We start from the raw sequence: 27,483 nt of genomic DNA, 5'->3' as shown, positions 1-27,483 counted from the left end.
AATATTTGTTCTTGTGTCTGAATATTATCTTAAAATATAGTCTGCCATGTCATGACGTAAGTGCAAAATCCACACACTTAATGAGTACTCAGTAGCAACAGTGACTTGCTTTGTCCACAACTTGCTTGCAGTCCTATCTCCTGCCAGTCACAGTTTTCCTGGTCTACAACTGTCACTGAAGGAGGAGCCTGTCTCTCTACCATGGGTTCTGCAACCTGAGAGTGGCCCAAATTTTGACTGTTCTTTTGGCCATCCATCCTCCCAAAAAATGGGGTTAACATTGGTTTGCTTCTGGCCACGAGACTATGGTCGGAGAATCCTTCCCACAGGGAAGGCATTGAGGTTGCACAAGCTCCATGAACCAGTGGAATGTTCTCCATTGTGGTAACAACCACTGCCTGTTTAAAGGTGAACTGTATCTAAATGATACCGAAAAGTCCCTGGGGATAGAGACTCAGTTCCTTCCCCAACAACTTCCACCTGAACAGAAACAGCTGATTTGGAAAGGTTAAGCAGATCTCACCTCCATCTGCTAGGTGTTTACTGAGATTCTTGTTTCTTCCTCCTCTATAGTGACTTATCACAAAGTCAGGCTAACTGTGTTTATATGCCATATATGAAGGCTGTGATTGAGGAGAAATTTGAGTAATACAGAGACCAAGTCTGTAAGTCAACTCACAATATTTTAATTTACTTAAATACTTTATCATATGCAATTCAACAATACAGGAAGTATTGAGTAGGCATAGCATTCCCCTCTATGACCATAGAGATGAATAACACATGTCCTTATATTTAAAGAGTCCTTAAAGTCTGGTTATTTATCTCCCTAGTTAGAGGACATAAAAAAAATAACAGTAGGTGGAGTTCAGAAAAAAATGTACACTGTATGTTTCAAGATTTTGTAAAGGAAGGCAGATTTGAAATTAATTCAGGAATCTGGCAACTTAAAGGGACCCTGAGTTAAATCCTGCTGAAAATGAGATGTAGTTCTTTAAAGGATACTTACACGCAGCCATCTATTTTGAGGTTCAGATTTAGATATGCTGGACTTCGCAGCATAAGGCATACCTGCATTCTGAAAATTAGAGTAGCGGTTGAGGGGAAAGGTATCACCATCCCAGGAGATGCTTTGAATTTTTTTTAAATTATGAGTTACGAGGAAACATATTTTTGTGTATTTCTCTAAATTTAAGTATTTTTAAAAACATATTCATTAAGGCAAAAATGCTCTAGCATTCAAAAGACAGAAGTGTCCCAAACTATAAAAGATAAAACGGCAGATGGCCGTGGAAGTGAGAATCAGTCTGGGGCCCTCCTGAGGCGCTGCTGCCATTCACAACCCGCTAGGCCCACCGCTCACAGCCGGGCCGCCTGGCGCCTGTCGCAGGAGTTACAGCCACCTTCTCGCCCTGGGACCCATCTATTATGAGAAACCATTTTGGTTAATTAAAAAAGTCTTTCAAAGTCTCAGAACAGGAAGTTCTGAAATTTTCTTCTCTTCACTGTTGTTGATGGGGGTCGTTGTAAACTTGGCTCTTGGGCCTGGCAAAGAAGGAAGGAGAGATGGAATGTGGAGGAGGGAGGGGAGATAGCAGAAGAAAACAGTCCAGGCTGGGCGCGGTGGCTCACACTTGCAGTCCTAGCACTTTGGGAGGTCAAGACGGGTGAATGACCTGATGTCAGGAGTTCGAGACCAGTTTGGCCAACATGGAAAAATCCCATCTCTACTAATAATACAAAAATTAGCTGGGCGTGGTGGTGCATGCTTGTAATCCCAGCTACTTGGGAGGCTGAGGCAGGAGAATCACTTGAACCCAGGAGGCAGAGGCTGCAGTGAGCCGAGATTGCGCCACTGTACTCCAGCCTAGGCAAGAAGAGCAAAACTCCATCTCCAAAAAAAAAAAAAAAAAATTACTGAGTGTAGCCCTGGCCTGAGTGAGGTTTGGGGCTCCCAGGTGCTCATGTTTCCACTGGGGAGTGACAGTGGTAATCATTAAGATTAGGGAGTGACAGGGGTAGTCATTAAGATTCTTGAGTCAAACGAAAGAGCGATTGAACAAACGTGAGTCGGATCCGTTCTGGATTCAAGGGCTTCCTCAAGCCTAGAGCCTACTGTGCAGCTCAGGCGGCAGTAACACAGAGAGGCTCCCACTCTCTGTTTGAGGGGAAGCAGATGGCAAGCAACATGGAATGGATGCGAGAATACTAGGTACATAAAGTAATCTGAAGGACCTAGATGATGTGCCGGAGACTTGCCTTGTGATGGAGGTAGGTTGGAAGGTGCAAAAAGGCTGCTCCAAGGAGGTGGTCATGAGTTGAGATGAAGGAACAGCCCTCCAGCATCTGGGGAAGGAGAGCTTGGGAAAGGACCCAACGTGCCAAGGCTCTGGGGTATGAATTGGTTTATATTTGAAAGCAGAGAGAGGCCCATGTGGTTGAGCACAGACACTCCATGGGGTAGTAGGAGTGTCCCAGAGGAGGTGGCAGGATCCAGCCACCAAGCATCATTCCAAGTTCTTCAGGGAACTGGAGAACTTGTATATGTCTGTGACTCCACGGCCTCTGTATCTATCTCCATCTGGCTTTGGCTCTCCTTCTCCTCTACCAAACCCCTGTCCCCACTCTGAGAAGGCTTCCTTCAACCTCCCATATACACTCATGATTCCCTGCCATGCCTCAGACCCTTGGATTAAGGCCAGGGAATACTGACGAAAAAGTGCACAGTCCCTGCCCCAGGAGGTCCTGCTTCCTGCTCCTAGGCTGGTGAAATAATCATACTGTAACAAGAGGGGCCCAGAAGAGAGAGGGTGCAAGTCTGCAAGTCTGGTTTGGAGGAGCTTGATCTGAGACTTGGAGGATGAGGTGGAGGAGGAAAGATGAGAGGGCAGGTTGATGGTGTGGGAGAGCCCTCTCCAGATGGCAAAGGATGGACCCTCATGATCATCTACCTTGTGGGCCAGGTGCTGGCTTGACATTACTGGAGTATCTTATCCAGTTCATTTTAATTTTATTTATTTATTTATATTCCAACTCTGTCCCCAGAGGCTTTATGGTACCCCTAGATGAGGATGTGTGCAATAAATAAGTAAATGAGATCAGGAAAGAAAATAATCATAGAAGAAAGTCAATTCCTAGGAAATTCAGATCATGCATATACAGTCTATAAAGACTCACTGTCACATCCAGCACTGTGCCCCAGCTTCCTGGATGCCACTGTGGAGTGGGAGGCAAGATGCATGATTCATGCATCCATTCCTCATCCATCAATTGCACTTCTGCCAAGAGCCAGGTCCAGGGCTGGAGAACAGGAACACAGGGTGAGCAAAGCAGATGATCTCTGTTCAAAGCTGACCCTGCCCCATCCTGCCGTCATGTCAACCCCACTGTGAGTTTCTAAAGATCTGAACTGATGGTGTCATGCCCCTGATCAAAAGCCATCATTAGTTCCCAAGCTGTGCAGACTCAGACTTATACCAATGAAGTTGAGAAGCCACGTGCAGCTGACCCCTACTGCTTATCCAAGTTCATGTGCTCTCATAGTTCCACATGGCATCTTTGCTCCAGGGAGACCCACTTCCATATTTCCTAACAGTGCAGGCTCTTTTCTTCCATCTCTACCCTTGGGGAAATGTGGTCCTCTCTGCTGAGAGGAGGCCTGCAGGGATTCTGTCCCTTCTGAAAGCCCACCAAGTTTTCTCCAGCCTGGCTGTGAGCTGGTGTGGTCCCCTCTGTGGGCAAGTTATTTTCTTACTTACTCCCTCACAGGAGTTTTAAGTTCCTGGTGGGCAAACCCTGTGCCCTACTCATCTTGAAGGCCTTCGGGCTTGCATGGGACCTGCAAATCTTTGACTGAAAAGAGACTGTTAGGAAGAAGCCAGGTCTATCTATTTCAGGCGTATCTATTTTTTATGCACAATGGCTGTGTCTACGGGGACCCAGCCTAAAGGAGGGGGAAAGGTTGCTGTTGACCAGGTTACTGATAACCCTCCGGCAGCCCAGTGATGAGTCATACAGTAGGACTAACCAATTGGCTAGTCACAGCGTGGCACCCAAGAGCACCAGGAGGAGTGGTTATGCAGCATCCTAGAGCTGGCATGTGGCTGAGTGGCCTCAGGAAGCTCCTGGAGTGGGGGCAGCTTGCAGCCAGTGCTGCCAGCAGGTGTACTCTGGAGCCAGCAGCAATGGGGCAATCCTGACCCGAGTGACCTTCTTGCTCTTCGTAAAGCCTGAAGAACAGATCGCCCGATGGACTCCAGCTCTGGTTGTGATCTGTCTTTGAAATATGTCAGTTTTGGGGTCCAGGTGCCTCCATGCGAGGGGAGAATTAAAGTGAAAGTCCCTATATTCGTTTCCTGGGATAGCCATAACAAAGTACCCCAGCCAGGGTGGCTTCAACAACAGACATTTATGTTCTTACAGTCCTGGAGGCTGGGGATTTGAGAGGAAAGTGCTGGAGGGCTGGTTTATCCCAGGACTCTCTTCTGGCTCAGAGATGTCGCCTTCTCTGTGTCCTCACATAGTCTGTCCACTGTACATGACTGTGTCCTCATCTCCTCTAATACGGAAGGACACCACATTAGGGCCCACACTAATGGCTGCACTTCATCACCTCTTTAAAGGCCCTGTCTCCAAATGCTGTCACATTCTGAGGTACTATGACATATGAACTGGGGGAACACAATTTAGTCCATATCAGTGCCTCATGTCTCAATACATATTCAGGGAAAGGTATTTCATGAGCTGCAACTCCTCTGCCCCCAGCATAGATCTTCACATTCATCTCTCATCCAAACCCCCTCCAGTAATCCCTAACCTTCTTGCCCTGCCTGAGGAGGTGAGTCTTTTTTTTTTTTTAATTGCATTTTAGGTTTTGGGGTACATGTGAAGAACATGCAAGATTGTTGCATAGGTACACACATGGCAGTGTGGTTTTCTGCCTTCCGTCCCCTTGCCTGTATCTGTCATTTCTCCCCATGCCATCTCTTCCCACCTCCCCACCCCCCTGTCCCTCCCCCATTTCCCCCCAATGGACCACAGTGTGTAGTGCTCCCCTCCCTGTGTCCATGTGTTCTCATTGTTCAACACCCGCCTATGAGTGAGAATATGCGGTGTTTGATTTTCTGCTCTTGTGTCAGTTTGCTGAGAATGATGGTTTCCAGGTTCGTCCATGTCCCTACAAAGGACACAAACTCATTGTTTTTGATGGCTGCATAATATTCCATGGTGTATATGTACCACATTTTCCCTATCCAGTCTATCATCATTGGGCATTTGGGTTGGTTCCAGGTCTTTGCTATTGTAAACAGTGCTGCTATGAACATTCATGTGCATGTGTCCTTATAGTAGAATGATTTATAATCCTTTGGATATATACCCAGTAATGGGATTGCTGGGTCAAATGGGATTTCTATTTTTAGGTCCTTGAGGAATCGCCACACTGTCTTCCACAATGGTTGAATTAATTTACATTCCCACCAACAGTGTAAAAGTGTTCCTATTTCTCCACATCCTCTCCAGCATCTGTTGTTTCCAGATTTTTTAATGATCGCCATTCTAACTGGTGTGAGATGGTATCTCAATGTGGTTTTGATTTGCATTTCTCTGATGACCAGTGATGATGAGCATTTTTTCATATGTTTGTTGGCCTCCTGCATGTCTTCTTTTGTAAAGTATCTGTTCATATCCTTCGCCCATTTTTGAATGGGCTTGTTTTTTTCTTGTAGATCTGTTTTAGTTCATTGTAGATTCTGGATATCAGCCCCTTGTCAGATGGGTAGACTGCAAAAATTTTTTCCCATTCTGTTGGTTGCCGATTCACTCTACTGACTGTTTCTTTTGCCGTGCAGAAGCTGTGGAGTTTGATTAGGTCCCATTTGTCTATTTTGGCTTTTGTTGCCATTGCTTTTGGCGTTTTGGTCATGAAGTCCTTGCCTACGCCTATGTCCTGAATGGTTTTGCCTAGATTTTCTTCTAGAGTTTTTATGGTGTTAGGTCTGATGTTTAAGTCTTTAATCCATCTGGAGTTAATTTTGGTGTAAGGTGTCAGGAAGGGGTCCTGTTTCTGCTTTCTGCACATGGCTAGCCAGTTTTCCCAACACCATTTATTAAACAGGGAATCCTTTCCCCATTGCTTGTTTTTGTCAGGTTTGTCGAAGATCAGATGGTTGTGGGTATGTTGTATTTCCTCTGAGGCCTCTGTTCTGTTCCATTGGTCTATATCTCTGTTTTGGTACCAGTACCATGCTGTTTTGATTACTGTAGCCTTGTAGTATAGTTTGAAGTCTGGTACTGTGATGCCTCCTGCTTTGTTCTTTTTGCTTAGAATTGACTTGGCTATGTGGGCTCTCTTTTGGTTCCATATGAAGTTTAAGGTGTTTTTTTCCAGTTCTGTGAAGAAGGTCATTGGTAGCTTGATGGGAATAGCGTTGAATCTGTAAATTACTTTGGGCAGTATGGCCATTTTCATGATGTTGATTCTTCCTAACCATGAACATGGAATGTTTCTCCATCTGTTTGTGTCCTCTCTTATTTCATTGAGCAATGGCTTGTAGTTCTCCTTGAAGAGGTCCTTTACGTTCCTTATTAGTTGTATTCCTAGGTATTTCATTCTCTTTGTAGTAATCGCGAATGGCAGTTCGTTCTTGATTTGGCTCTCTTTAAGTCTGTTACTGGTGTATAGGAATACTTGTGATTTTTGCACATTGATTTTGTATCCTGAGACTTTGCTGAAGTTGTTTATCAGTTTCAGGAGATTTTGGGCTGAGATGATGGGGTCTTCCAGATATACAATCATGTCATCTGCAAATAGAGACAATTTGATTTCCTCCTTTCCAATTTGAATAACCTTTATTTCTTTTTCTTGCCTGATTGCTCTGGCTAGAACTTCCAGTACTATATTGAATAGGAGTGGTGAGAGAGGGCATCCTTGTCTAGTGCCAGATTTCAAAGGGAATGCTTCCAGTTTTTGCCCATTCAGTATGATATTGGCTGTTGGTTTGTCATAAATAGCTTTTATTGTTTTGAGATACGTTCCGTCAATACCTAGTTTATTGAGGGTTTTTAGCATAAAGGGCTGTTGAATTTTGTCAAAGGCCTTCTCTGCATCAATTGAGATAATCATGTGTTTTTTGTCTTTGGTTCTGTTTATGTGGTGAATTACGTTTATGGACTTGTGTATGTTGAACCAGCCTTGCATCCCTGGGATGAATCCTACTTGATCATGGTGGATGAGCTTTTTGATATGCTGTTGCAATCGGTTTGCCAGTATTTTATTGAAGATTTTTGCATCTATGTTCATCATAGATATTGACCTGAAATTTTCTTTTCTTGTTGAGTCTCTGCCGGGTTTTGGTATCAGGATGATGTTTGTCTCATAAAATGATTTGGGAAGGATTCCCTCTTTTTGGATTGTCTGGAATAGTTTCAGAAGGAATGGTATCAGCTCCTCTTTGTATGTCTGGTAGAATTTGGCTGTGAACCCATATGGATCTGGGCTTTTTTGGGGTGGTAGGCTCTTTATTGCTGCCTCGACTTCAGACCTTGTTATTGGTCTATTCAGGGTTTTGGCTTCTTCCGGGTTTAGGCTTGGGAGGATGCAGGTGTCCAGGAATTTATCCATTTCTTCCAGGTTTACTAGTTTATGTGCATAGAGTTGTTTGTAATAATCTCTGATGATGGTTTGGATTTCTGTGGAATCTGTGGTGATATCCCCTTTATCGTTTTTTATTGCATCAATCTGGTTATTCTCTTTTCTTTTTAATTAATCTGGCTAGTAGTCTGTCTATTTTGTTGATCTTTTTGAAAAACCAGCTCCTGGATTTATTGATTTTTTGAAGAGTTTTTTGTGTCTCTATTTCCTTCAGTTCTGCTCTGATCTTAGTTATTTCCTGTCTTCTGCGAGGTTTTGAGTTTTTTTGATCTTGCTCCTCTAGCTCTTTCAATTTTGATGATAGGGTGTCAATTTTAGATCTCTCCTTTCTTCTCATGTGGGCACTCATTGCTATATATTTTACTCTAGAGACTGCTTTAAATGTGTCCCAGAGATCCTGGTATGTTGTGTCTTCATTCTCATTGGTTTTGAAGAACATCTTTATTTCTGCCTTCATTTCATTGTTTATCCAGTCAACATTCAAGAGCAAGTTGTTCAGTTTCCATGAAGCTGTGTGGTTCTGAGTTAGTTTCTGCATTCTGAGTTCTATCTCGATTGCACTGTGGTCTGAGAGACTGTTTGTTATGATTTCTGTTCTTTTGCATTTGCTGAGGAGTGATTTATTGCCAATTATGTGGTCAATTTTAGAGTAGGTGTGATGTGGTGCTGAGAAGAATGTATATTCTGTGGATCTGGGGTGGAGAGTTCTGTAAATGTCTATTAGGTTTGCTTGTTCCAGGTCTGAGTTCAGGTCCTGGATATCCTTGTTGATTTTCTGTCTGGTTGATCTGTCTAATATTGACAATGGGGTGTTAATGTCTCTCACTATTATTGTGTGGGAGTCTAAGTCTCTTTATAAGTCATTAAGAACTTGCCTTATGTATCTGGGTGCTCCTGTATTGGGTGCATATAAATTTAGGATCGTTAGCTCTTCTTGTTGCAGTGATCCTTTTACCATTATGTAATGTCCTTCTTTGTCTCTTTTGTTCTTTGTTGCTTTAAAGTCTATTTTATCAGAGATGAGAATTGCAACTCCTGCTTTTTTTTGCTCTCCATTTGCTTGGTAGATCTTCCTGCATCCCTTTGTTTTGAGCCTTTGTGTATCCTTGCATGTAAGATGGGTTTCCTGGATACAGCACACTGATAGGTTTTGGCTTTTTATCAAATTTGCCAGTCTGTGTCTTTTGATTGGGGCATTTAGTCCATTTACATTTAGGGATAGTATTGTTATGTGTGAATTTGATGCTGTCATTTTGATGCTACCTGGCTGTTTTGTTGGTTAGTTGATGCAGATTCTTGATTGTGTTGATGCTCTTTTACCATTTGGTGTGTTTTTGGAGTGGCTGGTACTGGTTGTTTCTTTATATGTGTAGAGCCTCTTTCAGGAGTTCTTGTAGAGCAGGATTGGTGGTGATGAAATCTCTGAGTGCTTGCTTGTTCACAAAGGATTTTATTTTTCCTTCACTTATGAAGCTTAGTTTGGCTGGATAGGAGATTCTGGGTTGAAAGTTCTTTTCTTTAAGGATGTTGAATATTGGCCCCCAATCTCTTCTGGCTTGTAGGGTTTCTGCTGAGAGATCTGCTGTGAGTCTAATGGGCTTCCCTTTGTGGGTAACTCGACCTTTCTCTCTGGCTGCCCTTAGCATTTTCTCTTTCATTTCAATGCTGGTGAATCTGACGATTATGTGCCTTGGGGTTGCTCTTCTTGAGGAATATCTTTGTGGTGTTCTCTGTATTTTCTGTATTTGAATATTGGTCTGCCTTGCTAGGTTGGGGAAGTTTTCCTGGATAATATCCTGAAGAGTATTTTCAAGCTTGGATTCATTCTCTTCATCACATTCAGGTACACCTATCAAACGTAGATTAGGTCTTTTCACATAGTCCCACATTTCTTGAAGATTTTGTTCATTCCTTTTTGTGCTTTTTTCTCTGTTCTTGCCTTCTCTTTTTATTTCATTGAGTTGATCTTCGACCTCTGATATCCTTTCTTCTGCTTGGTCAATTCGGCTGTTGAAGCTTGTGCCTGCTTCACGAAGTTCTCGTGTTGTGTTTTTCAGCTCCATCAATTCACTTATATTCCTCTCTATGCTATCCATTCTCGTTAGCATTTCGTCCAATCTTTTTTCAAAGTTCCTAGTTTCTTTGCGTTGGGTTAGAACATGTTCTTTTAGCTCACTGTAGTTTCTTACAACCCACCTTCTGAAGTCTGATTCTGTCATTTCATCACCCTCCTTCTCCATCCGGTCTGGTTCCCTTGCTGGTGAGGAGTTGTGATCCCTTTTAGGAGGAGAGGTGTTCTGGTTTCAGGAGTTTTCATCCTTTTTGCACTGGTTTCTTCCCATTTTTGTGGGTTTATCCACCTGTTGTCTTTGTAGTTGCTGTCTTTCAGATTGGGTCTCTGAGTGAGCTTCTAGTTCATGGACGCTGAAGTTACTTCTTTTTTTTTTTTTTTTTAAGCTTTCCTTCTAACAATCTGGCCCCTCTGCTGTAGGACTGCTGAGGTCCTCTCCGGGCCCTGCTTGCCTGGGGATCACCTGCAGTAGCTGCAGAACAGTAAGGGTTGCTGCCAGTTTCCTCTTTCGCTATCTTTGTCCCAGAAGGATGCTCGCCTACTGTCAGTCCGTTCTCTCCTTTATGAGGCGAGTCTTTGGATCTATGGGGGTCAGGGAGCTACTTGTGGACACAGTCTGTCTTTTATTGGGGCTTAAGTCCTGAGCTCTGAGCTCCGTTGTTCATTCAGAGCTGCTGGGCAGGTACGTTTAGGTCTGCTGCAGCTGAACTCATAAAGCACTTTTTGTTCTCAGGTGCTCTGTCCCAGGGAGTTGGGGCTTTATGAGTTTCCGTTGCGCTACTGCCTTTTTTGATTTTTCTTTCAGGTCTGACCCGCCCAGATAGCAGCACGCCTAGCCACTGTCTGCCCGCAGGGGCTTTGCTGAGCTGCTGTGGGCTCCACCCAGCTGCCCTATGCTCTTCCCTGCAGTCCTGTTTATATGGGCCTAGTTAGAACTGTCTCGGCAACGGTGGCCCCGCCTCTGTTATGGCGGACTCTCTGTTGTGGCAGGTTGCCTCGTTGACGGCAGCCTGCCTCTGTAGTGGTGGAGAGTCTCAGTAATGGCGGAAGCCCCTCCCCCACCGAGCCGGACCGTCCCGGTTCAGCTGTGCTTGGTTTGAAGGGCTCAACCCAGAGGGTTTCCAATTACTGTTTTTGTTTTCATTGTTGTTTGGGGTGGAGGGGTGGGACCAACCGAGCCTGATCACCTGGCTCCCTGACTCAGAGTCTTTTCTTTTAAGTTGAACGACCCGCCTTCCAGTCCCTTGTTGAAAAGGCACCGGGATCTCCCGCGCTGCGACTCACTGAGTCAGCTCAAACAGCGGAGCCAGCTCCTGGCGGATTTTTTGCCTAGGAATCTCCTGGCCTGACTCGCTATTTCAGATGAATGGGCAACTCTGCCGTCTCAGGGCTCCAATCGCCAGCTAAGAGGGCTCCCAGACCAGTGGCTTTCATTCGGAGAACCGCAGCAACAGGGCGTGGTCACAGCAGCCGCGCGCGGGCGGAATCAGCCCAGCAGGGGCCAAAACAGCCGCACCGGCTGGGACTGCGGCGCTGGCTACCCCTCCGCCTGGGTATCTCCTGGTCTGTGGGCAATAAAAATTCCTCTGGAAATGCGGCGTCCACTCACCCTCTGCGCTTTCACTGGGAGCTGAAGTCCTGAGCTGTTCTTAGGCGGCCATCTTCCCAGCATTTGAGGAGGTGAGTCTTTAAGAACATTATCTGTGAGGATGAGGCTGACAGAGACAGGATGAGAACGAGAAAGTTCAAGGAAGGCCAGCGTGGCAACACCTCCCACCTCTCTGAGGCTCTCAGGGGACCTGACACCCACAGATGAAGGCAGACAGGAGACAGGGTGGCTTCCTTGAGAACACATGTACCTGCAATTTTAAAGGATTCATCTTTTGCTACACCAGAGTGGATTTTTTTTTTTTTTTTTACAGTATTTGGGTACACTTTATTTTTATATGGGTTAACATTCTGCTATATTAGAAACCTAATTGTAGCCACACTAGTCAATCGAAGCTAAAGGATTTTCTTTTTTGTTTCTTTGGGGTTTTATTGAAGGGGCTAGGGGCGGGACGGGATTCTTTTCAGTTTTGTATAAAAACAGAGTGGATTTTTTAAGTAGTCATTCTTCATGTACTCATGACGATTGAATTTAATAAAAACATCACAGTTCAAAAAAGACAAATTAGAAACCACTGTTCATCTCAGAAATTAATATGTGAGTGAATTTAACAAGAGATGAATTGTGCCGTGGTGGTCTGGTCCCTCTTCACCCGCTCGGAGCATCAGTTGTTTGTCATTATAGATGGAAATATGATTATTACTCTGGCATTGCTTGACATTTATTAAGAATCCAGGGGCTGCATCTCCATAGCAGAGAAAAGTGCAATTACCTGGGCACTCAGAGAAAAGAGCCTTTTCTGGCCTGAGTCATCCAACTAGACATCCCCCAAAGACCCCTGCACCCCGACCGTGGCTTGCCGCAGAGCCCAGGCTGGCCCATCACTACTAGTACATACTGTGCCTTCTTCCTCAAGGGCTGCCAGCATTTTCTGGGCTCACATAAGGATAGTATACACATGATTTACCAACAAACAGGGACAGCATTTCATTTCATGGTTTTCTTATTAATTGCTTCTTTCATTCAACTAAAACCAGAGCTGTACTGAGAACTTGTATTCCAAGGTGGATAAGCCAGCCACCTTCCGTGGAGGACACATAATATAACTGTTGAGGTCTTCTGTTGACTGGATCCTCTGCAACTAGCAAAAGACTGCATTGCAGATGGTCTTAAACAAGGGGAGGAGCTGCCTCACCTTGACCCTGCTCCTCGAAGGGCAGGTGTTGTCAGCAGGTCCTGCTGGGTCTCTTTAACCCTGATCCCTGGGGTGTTTTATTCCAGGTAGGGGGTGATCTGCTGTGGAGATTTGGGCCCGAGTGTGTGAGGAAGGTCTGTGAGCTTTTCAGTCCCTCAAGGTTTGATTACTGCCTCCTCTTGGGAAGTCCTGGATCATGCCCTTGAGGAGCTGATTCTGGGGGGCCAGTGGGGAACTCCCTCATGGTGACACAGAGCGCTGCTCCTGCAGAGCGTACCTAGTGCTGTGGCACCCCAGGAGGCATGTTGGGAAAGAGAGTACTCATAACAACGATTAGTTTACACGATAACCACGGAGTGCTCGCACGAGTATGGCTTCTCTGTTCCTCACTGCTGCAACTGTGTGGTCACCAGATCCCTCCTCCTGTCAGCCAGCATTGGTGCAGGGCAGGTGAGCAGTGGGGGACTGTTGCATCCAACGAGCATGACCAGTGAGGACTTGGGATCTCTCAGGGAAGTATCTTCCTCACAGCACTTTCACTCTGCCCTCCATGGATGAGGGATCGCCCGAGCTTAACTGGAATCTGTCTTTGGTAAGGGAGAGTCAGATGCTAATGGAATCTGGAGTTGACACTAAAATCAAGTGGCATGGCCATTGCTTTCTTTTATGGAATTTTTTTGTTAGTGAATACACAGAAACTTTTTAAAAAATTATAAAGAAGACAGCCTGTGGAGTCACATGTTATATGGAATTAAGTTCTAAAGTCTATTCATAAAATGGAAATCAAATTGTCAGCAATACTCAACATTCTCTCAAACACTCCGTAGAATACATGACCATCTGCAGTTTGGTGAATTCTGCACTGTCTTTCTGCACATCCACCAGGCAGCTTTTCCACCATTTTGTCCATCAGTCAGTTTTTCTTTGCTAAGTACCAGATGAAATGACTGGCTTGTGCAATTTCAGCGGACAACATATGCTCCAAAAGAATTGTTTTTAAACAGGAGAATTACATTTCATACAATGAGTGGTTGACAGGCAGGAGAGACTGTGGGATGTTGTTTCCTTAAGGAAGCAGAGACTCCCATTCTCCATCCCAGGTTTACAATGGGGCTTAGGATGGAGGGTTGGATGAATGCATTCCCATTGTGATTTAGAAAATCATTTCTTATTTTGGGACACATTCCTTATTCACATTCACTACTTCCATGTCCTCCCCATCCAGTTTTCCCTATTTTTAATATCTTATTACCATGGCACATTTGTCAAAGCTAAGACATTGGCATTGTTATGTTACTATTAACTAAACACCAGACTTTATTTTGATTTCATCAGTTTTTCTGCTAACCCAGAACTCAATCCGGGGTACCATGTTGCAGTCAATGATCTTGTCTCCTTAGTCTCCTCTGGTTTGTGACAATTTCTCAGATCCTCCTTGTTTTCTGTGACTTTGACAGTGTTGAGAAGTATGATCAGACATTTTGTAGAATGTCCCTCAAATTTGATTTGCTTCATATTTTTTTCATGATCAGCTTGAGGTTATGGGTTTTTGGAAGGACAACCACAAAGATGGTGTGCTTGTCTCAGATGGTATCAGGTGATACATGATGTCCATATAACGTCATCAGTGTTGATATTAACCTTTATCATGGAGTTAAGGTGGTGTCTGTCAGATTCCTCTATGGTAAAGCTACTGTTTCTGCCTTTCCACACTTGATTCTTTGGAATCAAGTCATTAAATCCATCCCACCTTCAAGGAGCATGAGCAATTAAGCTCCAATTTTAAGTATATAATTTAGAATTCTTCCTTAAGGACATTTTGTCTCTTTTTCTCCATTTATTTCTTCAATCTTATTTATGTCAGTAGAGATCCATTCACATTTATTTTAGAATTTGGGCTATTATCCATTAAACCCATTAAGTTACTTACCTTGTTGCTCAAATGGTTCCAGCTTTTTGCTCATAGTATTTAACTGATCTCATACGTGCTTTTATCATAACTGTCTTGATCTCAATTTTTTTCCTGCTCACAATTATGTTTTAATGGAATTCCAGTTTTAACGCAATTCTACAATAACCCTTTCTAACATTTTTTGTGTGTGTATTACTCAGAAAGTCTTAGGTTATGTTACAGTAACAAAAACTCCCAAGTCTAACTGGCCTAAAATAGCAAATGCTTATTTCTCGCTTGTGCTATGAGTACCCTGTGAGTTGGCCCAGGACTCTGTATACCTTATTTTCACTCAGTGACACTAGCTCACGGTGCAGCCACTGTCTAGAACGTTAAGTGTTGCCACACAGAGCTAAAAAGGGAGATCACCAAATTGCTTTCAAGCTCTACACATCCCTCCCTGGCCTCACCTGGATCAAAGGTAGCAGGAAGTTCATCATGTCAATTACCTATAGGAATGAAGACCTGGAAATATTTGACAAACAACACTAATGACAAGCACATTGTATATTCTGTTAGTATTTCTTTCCTATGCAAATATACACAGATTTAATTCTTGTTCTTGTAAGAGTACTGTTTTCTAGCCTCCTTTTAAAATCTTGATATAGCAAGAACCTGGTGCCGACCAATAGGTCCTTTTTGATACCAGGGCTGTTGTGCATGATTATGTAGGTTGTACACAAGGGGATCTGGCCAGAATAGCAAAAGGAAATTGAAATCTACACTTTGCTCCGCTGTTCAAGTCATCCGTCTAGGGTCAGGACAGTGTCCACCTAAAGGGAATGCCAAGGTGCTGCATGGCTGGGGGCAGCTGTTGGTGAGAACTTGATTTGTGCTGATTGCACAGGGATGGACCATCCCCCATGTGCAGATGCTTAAATTGTTTCATTTTGTGCTGCTATCAAAAGGATGGTGACAAATGTCCACTATTTGTGCAAATATCTTATAATTTCCTTGGGATAAATGAATGGCAGTGAGAAAGATGAGTCAAAGGATGAAAAGGTAATCACATGTCTGTTCATGGCCATGATGGTGCAGGTGAGGACTCCACGTCCCTCCCTTCTGAGTTTAGTCCCAGACGTGACATGTAGTGCATGGCTAGAGAGACCAGGACCTGTAACTGTTGTCTTGGCACCAAGTTGTTGAGCAGGATTTGAGCTGCTGCCTTCAGATATCAGCCTTTCTCATTTTTGTGAGGCCACACAACTGTGATTACAGGACTAATGATGCTTTAAACAAACAAATGTAATGACTGTCATCAATGGTTCGTGGGTGTTTCCTGTGGGACAGCTTGGTCAGTAGTGAACCAGCAGCTGGCCAGCCTTAAGGGTGCCCCTGGCAAAGGTGGGCACCACCAAGCTTTAGTGAGTCCACTTAGAAGTGACCCTCAAGTGGACTGTGCCCAGTTTCCCATTCCAGGTTCTGACTTGTCTCCTGCAGCCAAGCCCTTCCCTGAGGAGGCACTGGGAGAGCAGGGTCCAGACATGCTTTGCCTCTCAAATCTCCAAACAGCTCTTAGAGGCCCTTTGTTCTACTCCAAAGGTTCTCAAACTTTTTAATGTGCTGGCAGTTGCTAAGCAAAGGCTATTTAGCCCCAATAAGCAATGCAACACTCTGCTTTGAATCTGTCCCTGCTCGATAAGCTACATTCACTGCTGTCTAGGCAGCTGGGGCTCTGCCCTTGACCTGACCCAAATCTCCTTCCTGTCTCCACATCCCTGAGTATGACAACTTTCCAGGGTGTAAAGGACTTAAAGGTCAGTGGGAAGGTGGAGATACACCCAGTGGAAATGCATGAGAGACAGATGCCCACAGTGACAGAGTCCAAAGACTCATCTTCTGACTCTGCCACTTCCTGTATTGACAGAGTCATTTATCCCCAATTGGATAAGTGTAAAATGAGAGTAATCATATACATTTGTCAGGAGGATACATTTTAAATGTGCACATGCATGACTTCTTTGTCAGTCTAAAGTTCTGTGTGCATGATAGTTAATTGGAAGTAATGTTGACAGAACATACTAAGGGGTGATATCTATTTGGGTTATCAATACTCTTAGATAACCCATTGATGTGCTCTCGGTCTGTTCCCTGTCCCATTCTCCCAAGCATTCACCACTCCGTTCGAGGCGCTGCTCGACTCTCAGAGGAAGCAGTCATTTTGCCTCCTACTCCGCTCTGGAAACGGAAGCCATGAGGTGTGAACCACCTCACTCCCGTGCACCAGCTACAGCCTCATCCCCATCTGCAGACATCTTCAAGCTCTTCCTGCAAGCTCCTGGCCTGAACAGCTTCTCCCCTCCTCATCGCTCAGCTCAGCTGCTGCATGGGCTGTGCGTCCCATCCTTTCTTTTCTTCTCCTTTAGAACCTGAACCCTCAGTTCCTTTCTCTCTCCTTTGCTTTTTGACCTTCTCTTGTCCACCGTCAAGCTCCTCACCTCTAATACATTGTATGCTCTGTCTTCATGTCCTTATCTCCAGATCTCGAATGGATCCATTGTTCTTTGATCACTCCTCTGAAATGATTCTTGCAAAAATTACCAATGACTAATTTCTACAGCCAAACCCACTGAACGTTTTCAGGCCTCATCGTACTGGGCTTCTCTGATGCGTTCACCATGCCTGAACCACCCCTGGTTTTCATGATTCTCCTCAAGCCTCTCTATCTCTTCTCCTGTTGGCCTAAGCTTTGCTGGTATTCCCCAGGTTTCTGACTTTGTCTGTCCTTACTCCCCTTGAAGGATCTTATCATCTCAGGGGTCTCTGTCACCTGGTGGTTGCTAATGACTCGCAGGTCTATATCGACTGTGGACCCCTCTCCTGAGCTTTCTTCTAGGGATATCCCACTGTGCCACAACACTTCAAATTCAAAATGTCTTCATGTCACACAAACTTGCTCGTATTTTTATGATCTCTTAGCTTTTCTTAGTTTATCCAATTGAATCCACTCAATCAAGCAAACCAGAAATTTGGCAGTACTGCTTGCCCTCTGATGCAATCAACAGTTCTACCAACTTACTCTCCAGATAGTTCTTGAGTGTGGGTCTTCCACAATACTGAGTCCACGGTGTGAACTGTCACCAGGACTGTCACGACTTGCATTCATTAAATCCATTCTCCAAATTACTGTTGGTGTAAGCTATCGAAAATATTAAATCAAAAAAATGTTAAAATCAGAGAATGGAACCACATCAGACTTCTGTTTAAAAGCTCTCATTCAAGATTCAGCTAAAGCCTCATGTCAACCTTCTGAACACTGGATGATGCCAGATCCCCTCTTCTGTGAACCACCTCACTGTACTTGTGTCACTGTGTCGTCTCTGCCTCAACATTGACCATGTTAGTTCATAGCGATCTGTCTGTTCATTAGGCTCTATGAAACCAGGTATGGGATTCATCTTTGTATTCTAGTGCCTGGAAAATAGTAAGTGCTCAATGAATATTTGTAGAACTTAACAACAGACAGTAACTTTTAAACCTGGAATGGAGAATCTGAGCCGGAGTATAACCACCTGTGGGCTGCAGCTATTGTAGACAAGGTATTTAAGGTGTTTAGTTGAAGCACGAAGATGTTTATAACTGAACTCGTAGAACATTTTTTTTAAGACAAGATCTGGTTCTATTACCAAGGCTGGAGTACAGTGGTGTGATCTTGGCTCACTGCAACTCTACCGCTGGGGTTCAAGCCATCCTCCCACCTCAGTCTCCTGAGTAGTTGGGACCACAGGTGTGCGTCACCATGCCCAGCTAGTTTTTGTATTTTTTTGTAGAGACAGGGTTTTGCCATGTTGCCCAGGCTGGTCTCAAACCTGTGAGCTCCAGCGATCCATCCACCTCAGCCTCCCAAAGTGCTGGGATTACAGGCGTGAGTCACTGCACCTGGCCCTGAGTCTCTTTTTGTCAGCTGAACCTATTCGTGACTTCAATATTTTATACTCCAACAGTCTCACTAGGTAATCCTCTGCAGTTTACAAATACTTTCGTTCTACTGTCTCATCCTCGCTTCATAACAGAGAGGTCCTAGTAACCTCATTTTATTGATGATAAATTAAGTTTCAGAAAGATTAAGTGATCTCCCCTGTAATAGGACTACCAAGAACCAAAAACTGAGGTGTCTGTGCTTCTGTGCTTTCTACCTCACACACTCTTATTCCACAGTGCTCAGAACATGAGCACTTTCCTGCTATTTCAATGAAGTTAGCCTGCCTGAACCTCCCTACCCTGGGCCCACTTAACCCACAGGTGTCATCACTACAAGGCCTATCTCTCTGCTGCAAGATAGCTTATTTATCTGAAGGGAGCTGCTTTGCATCTAAGGTCCCCTGAGTTCTGTATTTCTGCTGCATATCTCCAAAGTATCATAATAGAAAAAAGTCCGGGCTTTTGCCTTAGATGTAGAATTAGTCAAAATTTTCAGCATTTTATGTCACTTGTAATGCTCATAATGATTGTTTTACTTTTAAATGTGTATAAACAGTGTAACAATAATATTGAAAAAAATTGCAAACAAAAAAAAATGAAAGAAAAGAAAAAGAATAAAATCACCCTATTCCCCTTACTCCAAAACAGTAATTGGGTTTTTAAAATGATATTGTTTTCATATTTTTTAGTGTTTGCCAACAAACACTTTTTTATTTTGTTGGAGGATAATATACAAGAAATGTTTGGATAAAAAATATACAGATTTAAAAATTTTAACAAGTGAACATGTAATAACCACCCAGATTTTTTTAAAAAGAAAACAGCATGAATGGTACCCAGTAGCATTCCTGACCATGCCTCCTTCCAGTCACTAGCACCTTTTTCCTCTAAAGTAGTCACTCTTTTACTATGTAATAACATAAATTAACTTATCACATTTTAAATTTTATATAAATGAAATAACATATATATAAAATTCGGTCTGGCTTATGTCACTGCAAATTATGTTTGTAAGGTTTATCTATGGTACTGGTTCATTTGTTTTCTCAGTGGTAGGGCAACAGTTCTCAAACCTTTTGGTCTCATGACCCATTCACTTTCTTAAAAATTATTAAGGACTCCAGAGAGCTTTTTCTTATGCATATTTTATCTACTGATATTTACCCTATTATAAATAAAAACAATTTTAAAAATAATGCATGTGTTAATTTATTTTAAATAACAATAATAGAAATAACAGACCCATTATGTATAAACATAGCATTTTGAATGAGCACAGTAGTCTCCTCTGACTCACAGTTTTGCTTTCTGCAGTTTTAGTTACCCATGGTTAACCATGGTCCAAAAATATTAAGTAGAAAATCTCAGAAATAAACAACTTAATAAGTTTGAAATAGCTTTTGTTACAGTATATTGTTATAAATATGTTATAATTACTCCATTTATTATTATTAATCTCTTTCTGTGCCTAATTTATAGATTAAACTTTATCATGAGAATGTATGTGTGGAAAAATGGCATATATAGGGTTTGGTACTGTCTGTGGTTTCAGGCATTCTTGGAACATCTTGGAACATGTCCCCTGCAGATAAGGAGAGACTATTGTGACTATATTTTGAAAACAAAAATAAGAAAAGAGGTATTGTTTTATATTTTTGAAAATCTCTTTAGTATTGGTAAGACTTAGTAGAAAACTGCTGGATTCTTATATCTGTTTCTTTATTCAATCTCTTGTAGTATGTTTTGAAATAGTTGAAGAATATCTGGTCTCCCACAGATACGCAGTTAGAAAAGGAAGTAGTATTTTAAGTCTTTTAAGGAAATTATATTCTTCTTTGATACTACACCAAAACTCAACAAGTAGTAATTTCTTAAAGGACACTTGAACTCTGTATCAGTAAAATTTTTGTGCTCTGTTACATTAAAATGTGTTGATCTATCTTGCACTTTGAGTGGATATTTTAACCCATTCATGATTTTGTAACATGCATTAGAACATGCAGGTAGCATATATGGGAAATACTGGTTCCCTGACTTATACAGATCTCCCAATTGTTGACACATTTTATTATGCAATATAGAAAAATTATGCCGAAATTACCACCACTCCTATCAGAAAACCTCTTAGCTATTGGGATACTGTCAAGCTCACAGAGGCAGAAAGATGCAAATTTTCCAAAATTCTAGTATTTGCTCAATTTTTCTAAAATTTGCTCAAATTTTATCTTTGGCAGCAAATATTGTCTGTTGTTTGATTTGAGATTACAGGTTTGCTTTGTTCATTTTCAGGAAAAGAGCTGCCAAATACATGCCAGTAACTGTAATTTTGTCTGTCAGTCTTTTGTTGCAAATAAAAATAATGTTCTCTGACAGAAGCAGCTAGTTCAGCTCACAGCACTAACAATTAGGCATGTGCTTTTCCTTGAGACAACCATCACCTTTTTCTGGTATTCAGAAATGCTTTATGCAGACTTTCCATTTTATCACACAAACTATTAAAAGGAATGTATTCAAGATTGAGATTTAATAAAATTAATAATTTGTACTGCTTCATCAAAGACATTTTTAAGTAAAAATAGATTTTTTTTCCTCCTATAAGCTCTTGGTCATGAGGAATACATATGATGATTTTTGTACAGTTGGTGCCAATGCCTTGATTTGTGCTAAGACGTTAGTTCTCTTCCTACTGCTTTGGGGCCATCAATGCAATTTCAACATGGGGGGAAAAAGGCAAAAATGTCATAGTATTTTGAAAGTAGTTTTAATTTCACAGGGCCCTGAAAAGGTCTCATGAATTCCTAGAAATTTATTGACCATATTTTGAGAATTATTAGTATGTTCAATATATAAATATAAGTTATTTATCCAGTCTATTATATAAAGGCATTAATATTAAAGTCTGTATATTCATCTAGATGAGTGACTTGGATGGAACAAAGTCTACTAAGTTCTTTGTATCTTCTTTAGTAAAATGTCTGCTAACATTTTTGTACATTTTCTAATGGAATCTTTTTGTCTTTTTGTCTTCTTGTTTTTTTTTTTTTTTTTTAGGTGGAGTTTTGCTCTTGTTGCCGAGCCTAGAGTGCAATGGTGTAGTCTCAGCTCACAGCAACCTCCACCTCCCAGGTACAAGCGATTCTCCTGCCTCAGCCTCCCAAGTAGCTGGAAATACAGGTGCCCGCCACCACACCCAACTACTTTTTTTGTATTTTTCGTAGAGATGGGGTTTCACCATGTTGGCCAGGCTTGTCTTGAACTCCTGACCTCAGGTGATCTGCCCACCTCAGCCTCCTAAAGTGTTGGGATTACAGGCATGAGCCACCATGCATGGCCTACTTGCTGAATTTTAAGAGTTCTTCATATATTTTAGATGTTAGTCCTTTGATGGATATGTGTCTCACAAATATTTTCTCCCAGACTGTAGATTGTCATTGCCTTCTCTTCTCATGGTTTTGCAGAGCAAAATTTTAGTGCTGATGCCCAATTCATTAATTTTTCCTTTTATGGATGGCACTCTTAATATAGTCTAAGAAATCTAAGAACTCTTTGCTTATCCCTGGATATGAAAGATTTTCTCCTAAAGTATGTATAGTTTTATGTTTTACATTAAAGTCTGTGGTCCATCTTGAATTAATAAGATATGAGATTTAGGTTCATTTTTTGGGCAGTGGACATCCAATTGCTCCAACACCATTTGCTGAAAAGCTATGTGTTGAACAACTTTTGCAACCTTGTCAAAAATTAGTTGGGCATTCATGTGTGGATTATTTCTGGATTCTCTATTCTGTTCCACTGAACTATGTTTCTGTTCCTTTCTCAGTACCACGCATTCTCAATTACTGTAACTATGTGTATAGTAAGTCTTGAAACCAGGTGGAACGATTCCTCTCATTTTACTCTTAGTTTTCAAAGTTGTTTTAAATCTCCTAATTCCTTTTCCAGTTGATATTAATTTTAGAAATAATCTTGTTTTTATCTAGAAAAAGTCTTGCTAGTATTTTAATAGAATTTTATTGAAAATACTTAGCGATTTGAGAAGAAATGACATTTTTGTATGTTGAGTCTTCCAATTCATGAACATATGTTTTTCCCTTTATTTAGATCTTCTTTTATTTATTTCATAGTTTTTAATATGTGCATCCTACATGTGTTTTATTAGATTTACACTTAAGTATTTCATTGGTTTTGAGAAATTGAAAATTATGTTGTTTTTATTTTAGCATCCATGTGTTCATTGCCAATATTTTGAAATACAGTTAATATGTGTATGCTGATCTTATACCCAGTGACCACAAAATTTTTTGTAAACACCTTGAGCATTTACCTTGAGTTTTGTTTTATTTTGCGTTGTTGTAAATACCTTAGAAATTCACCACAATTAGGGCATCTATAAATAGGAATAGTTTTTTTCTTTTTTTTTTTTTAATGTGTATGGCTTTCACTTTTTTTCTTGCCTTATTGCACTGAATAGAACTTCTAGTACTATGTTTAAAAAAAGCAGTGAAAGCAGACATCTTTGCTCTATACTAATCTTAGAGGAAAAGTATCATTTATCACTAAATAGGATGTTGGCTATAGAGTTTTTATAGATGCTCTTTATCAAATTAAAAATAGTCCTATCTATTCCTAGTTTACTGAAAGTTTTATCATGAATAGGTGTTAAATTGTATCAAATGTTATTCTATATCCCTTGATATGACCATGTGATTTTCTTCTTTAACCTGCTAAAATGGTGAATTTGATTGATTGATTACTTTTTGGATATTTGTCGGATTTGCATTCCTGGAATAAATCCCACTTGGCCATCGTGTATCAGTGCTTTTGAGTGTTCTTGAATTCTGTTTGCTAATATAAGAAATTTTGCACCTATTCATGAAAAAATGTTTTCTCTTTTTTCATACTGTTTGTCTGGTTTTCTTGTCAGACTGTTGCTAAAACTAAAACTAACGAAAATATCTCCTTCTCTGTTTTCTAGATGATATTTTATAAATTTGATTTTAATTATTTCCTAAATTTTTAGTAAAATCCTCAAGTGAAAAAATGTGGATATGGAAATTTATTTTGGCAGACTTAAAAAATTATGAATTTAGATTTTATAACATCTATAAGGCTATGCCAATAATCTATCATATATTGGATTAGTCATGGTAGTTTGTGTTTGGCAAATAATTTATCCATTTCATCTAAATTGTCTCATTTATGTGTGTACAGTTCATGGTTTTATCTTATTTTTTTTATGTCTGCCAGGTTGGTAGCAATAGCCCCTGTTTCATTTTTGAGAATTGCAGTTTGTGTCATTTCTTTTTTCATCTATGTCAGTGTTTCTAAAGGTTTGTAAATTTTGTCTCTTCAAACAACAGGTTTTTGTTTCAATTAGTTTTCTGTTTTTCTCTTTGTAATTTCATTGATTTCTGCTCTTTATAATGACTTTCTTTCTGCTTGCTTTGGGTTTTTTACTTTTTTTCTAGTTCTTTAAGTAGAAATTTAGATTATTTATTTGAGAATTTGTCTTATTAGTTCAGGCTGTTATTACAAGTTACTACCCACAGGCTGGCTTATTTCTGATAGTTCTATAGGCTGGGAAGTCCAAGAGCCAGGTGCTGGCTAATTTTCTCCTTGTGAAGGCTTCCCTCCAGGCTTACTGAAGGCTACCTTCTTGCTGTATACTCACATGATGGAGAGAGAAAGCTCTGATGTCTTTTTTTTTTCTTTTCTATGAAGACAGTAATACCATCATGGGGGTCTACACCATGGCTGCATCAAACCGAATTACTTCCCAAATGCCCCACCTCCTAATACCATTATTATGTTGGGAGTTAGAACTTCAACATATGAATTTTTTTGGAGGGGGACACAAACTTCAGTTTATAACATAATTTTATTCTTTTCCAATTACGCATTTTGCCACATATTTTCCTCTCAGTAGTGATTTAGCTACATAACACAAATTTTGATATTTTCTATTTCAATTTTATTAATGTGTTTTTAAAAAAACTTACTTAGAGACTTCTTTTTTGACATGGACTATTCCAAAGTTTATTGTTAGTTCCTAAGAGTTTGAGGATTTCTTATTATCTTTTTGTTACTGATTTCTAGTTTGATTTCATCATGTGTAGAGGATACATTCTGCATGTTTTTATTTATTTTAATTTTTTTTGAATTTTTATAGCCAAAGATGTAGTTTATCTTGGTGTATGTTTTGTGAGCAATTGAAAAGAATGTGTGTTATCTTGCTGTTGGGCCAAGTTGTCTACCAATGTGAGTTATTTGAACATTTTTTGGAATTAAATTTTGATTCATTTATTGTGTTTTGAGTGTACCTCTTTGTGTAGCTTTTTTAATAAATGAAGGAATTACCCTCCATTTATAATTTAATAGTTTTAAATATTTTCTCAAAACTCATTTAAAATCACATCATACAGTGTTATAATTTTTGTCTGAACCATCACCAATAATTTAGAAGTCTCAAGAGGAAAAGAATGTATATTGTATTCACTCATATTTCTGTTGCTTGCTGTATTCCTTTTTTCTTCCTGGTGTTTCAAGATTCCTTCTTTTATTATTTATCTTCTGTTTAAAGAGCTTCCTTTAACTATTCTTATAGGGTAGCTCTGGTGGTGACAAATATTCTTAATTTTCCCTTATCTTAGACTATCTTAATTTACCCTTTCATTCAAAGGGATATTTCTTCTGGATATAAGATACTGTGTTGACAGTGTTTTATTTTCAGCACTTGAGAAATATTGTGCCACTTCCTTCTTACCTCCATGGCTTCTGATGAAAAAAAAAAAAATCACTGTTATTTAAAGACTTTCCTCTGTAGGCAAGGTGTTGTTTCTCTCCTGCTGTGTTTAAGAGTTTTTTCTTTGTACTAGTTTTTAGAGGTCTGCCTATGATGTGTCTTGACATGGATTTCCATGGGGCTGTCTTGTTTGGAATTTGCTTTGCTTCTGAAGCCTGTAGGTTTATGTCTTTTGCCATTTGGGGGATTTTTTTTTCAACCATTATTTATTTGAGTAAGTTTTAGGCACCACCTACTTTATCCTTTCTTTCTGATATTCTGATGACACAAAGGTTAAATCTTTTGTTATAGTCCTATAGGTTGTAAGACTTTGTCCATTTTTTTCCATTCCACTTTCTCACTGTTGTTCAGAATAGCTACTTGCTGTTGTTCTATTTTCCAGTTCACTGATTTTTTCCTTTGTCCCTTGAATTCTGCTGTTGAGTTCATCCATTTAGCTCTTTTGTTGTATTTTTAGTTCTAAAATTTACATTGGGTTCCTCTTTATATCTTCTATTTCTCAGAGAACATATTCTATTTATTAACAGAGACTCCCCAATTTTTAAAAAATTTGTTTCAAACTAAAAAAAAAGTTTTTAGTTTGTAGTTGTTGAAGCATTTTTATGATGGCTGCTTTAAAATCTTTGTCAAATAGTTCTAACATTTCTGTTATCTCACCATTTGCATCTGTTGATTGTCTTCTTTTCAGTTTAAGATTTTCCTGGTTCTTGATGTGAGTCTATGTTACGAGACTCCAGATCTTATTTTTTCCCTAAATATTTGTTTAATAAGCAGATTACTTATATATAATTCATATAGCATACAATTCATTTATTTAAAATAAACAATTCAATGGTTTATAGCAGGGATTGTCAACCCCCAAGCCATGGACTGGTACCTGAGCTCTGCCTCCTATTAGATAAGTGGTGGCATTAGATTCTCATAGGAGCACAAACCCTACTGTGAACTGCACAGGTAAGTGATCGAGGTTGTGTTCTCCTTATGAGAATCTAATGGCTGATGATCTGTCACTGTCTCCCATCAACCCCAGATGGGACCATATAGTTGCAGGGAAATGGCTCAAGGCTCCCACTGATTCTATTTTATAGTGAGATGTATAATTATTTCATTATGTATGACAGTGTAATAATAATAGAAATAAAGTGCACAATAAACATAATTGAATCATCTTGAAACCATCCTCCCCCAACTCCTCACCCCCAGTTCATGGAAAAATTGTCTCCCACAAAACTAGTCCATGGTGCCAAAAAAGTTGAAAGCTGCTGGTTTATAGTATATTCCCAAATATGTGCAACCATCATGGTAATCGATTTAATAATACTTTATAATCTCAAAAAAATACTCCATACTTTTTTTTTTTATGGAGTCTTGCTCTTTTGCCAGCCTGGAGTACAGTGGCACAGTCTCAGCTCACTGCAACATCCTTCTCCTTGATTCAACAAATTCCACTGACTCAGCCTCCTGAGCAGCTGGGACTACAGGCACATGCCACAATGCCCAACTTATTTTTTGTATTTTAGTAGAGACGGGGTTTCACCATGGCCAAGATGATCTCTATCTCCTAACCTCATGATCCACCTGCCTTGGCCTCCCAAAGTGCTGGGATTACAGGCATGAGCCACTGTGCCGGGCCAATACTCCATACTTACTTTAGCTATCACTCTTCTAACCCCTATCTCTCTAGTCCTTATCAATCACTAATATACTTACTCTATAAGCATTTCATATAAATGAAATCATGTAATATGTGGGCCTTTCAAATTAGCTTCTTTCACTTAGAATGTTGTTTTTAAGGCTCATGTATGTTATAGCATGTGTCAATACAGCATTTCTTATGGCTAAATAATATGCCATCATATAGATAGATCGTGTTTTGTTTATCTGTTCATCAGTTGGTGGACATTTAGACTGTTTCCAAATTCTGGCTATTATAAATAATATTGCTGTAAGCATTCATGTATAAGTTTTTGGTTGGACACAATTTTTATCTTGGGTGTATACCTCAAAATGGAATTGCTGAATCAATAGCAGGACTTTATTTAATCATTCAAATAACTTTCAGAATGTTTTCCAAAGTTCTACATCATTTTATGTTCCCACCAACAGTGTATTAGAGTTTCAATTTATCCATATTCTCAATAAAACTTGTTATATTATCTAAAGTTCTGATTCTAACCATCCTACTTGGTTGACTGTCTCATTGGTCTTGTTGTGAGCTTTAATTTGCATTTCTCTGATGACAAATGGCACTAAGCACCTTTTTACCTGCTTATTAGCCATTTT

At 40.5% G+C, this 27,483-nt stretch overlaps 1 protein-coding gene across 6 annotated transcripts in view; it reads left to right on the top strand.

Annotated features, from left to right (window-relative positions):
* Window positions 1-27,483, top strand: part of WDFY4 (WDFY family member 4) — a 304,899-nt gene that overhangs the window by 162,025 nt on the left and 115,391 nt on the right. For 4 of the 6 annotated variants that reach the window (XM_074382131.1, XM_074382129.1, XM_074382127.1 and 1 more), the window contains one exon: window positions 19,951-20,037. The exons of the other annotated variants lie outside the window; for them this stretch is intronic. In XM_074382131.1, coding sequence (XP_074238232.1) covers window positions 19,951-20,037 — 87 coding nt within the window. The remainder of the gene's footprint in view (window positions 1-19,950; window positions 20,038-27,483) is intronic. 6 annotated transcript variants of the gene reach the window in all.

This window comes from Saimiri boliviensis, chromosome 12 (assembly GCF_048565385.1).
Source record: "Saimiri boliviensis isolate mSaiBol1 chromosome 12, mSaiBol1.pri, whole genome shotgun sequence".
Taxonomy (NCBI): domain Eukaryota; kingdom Metazoa; phylum Chordata; class Mammalia; order Primates; family Cebidae; genus Saimiri; species Saimiri boliviensis.
Note: the sequence above shows the minus strand (reverse complement) of the source record. Positions and strands in the feature narration are given on the sequence as shown.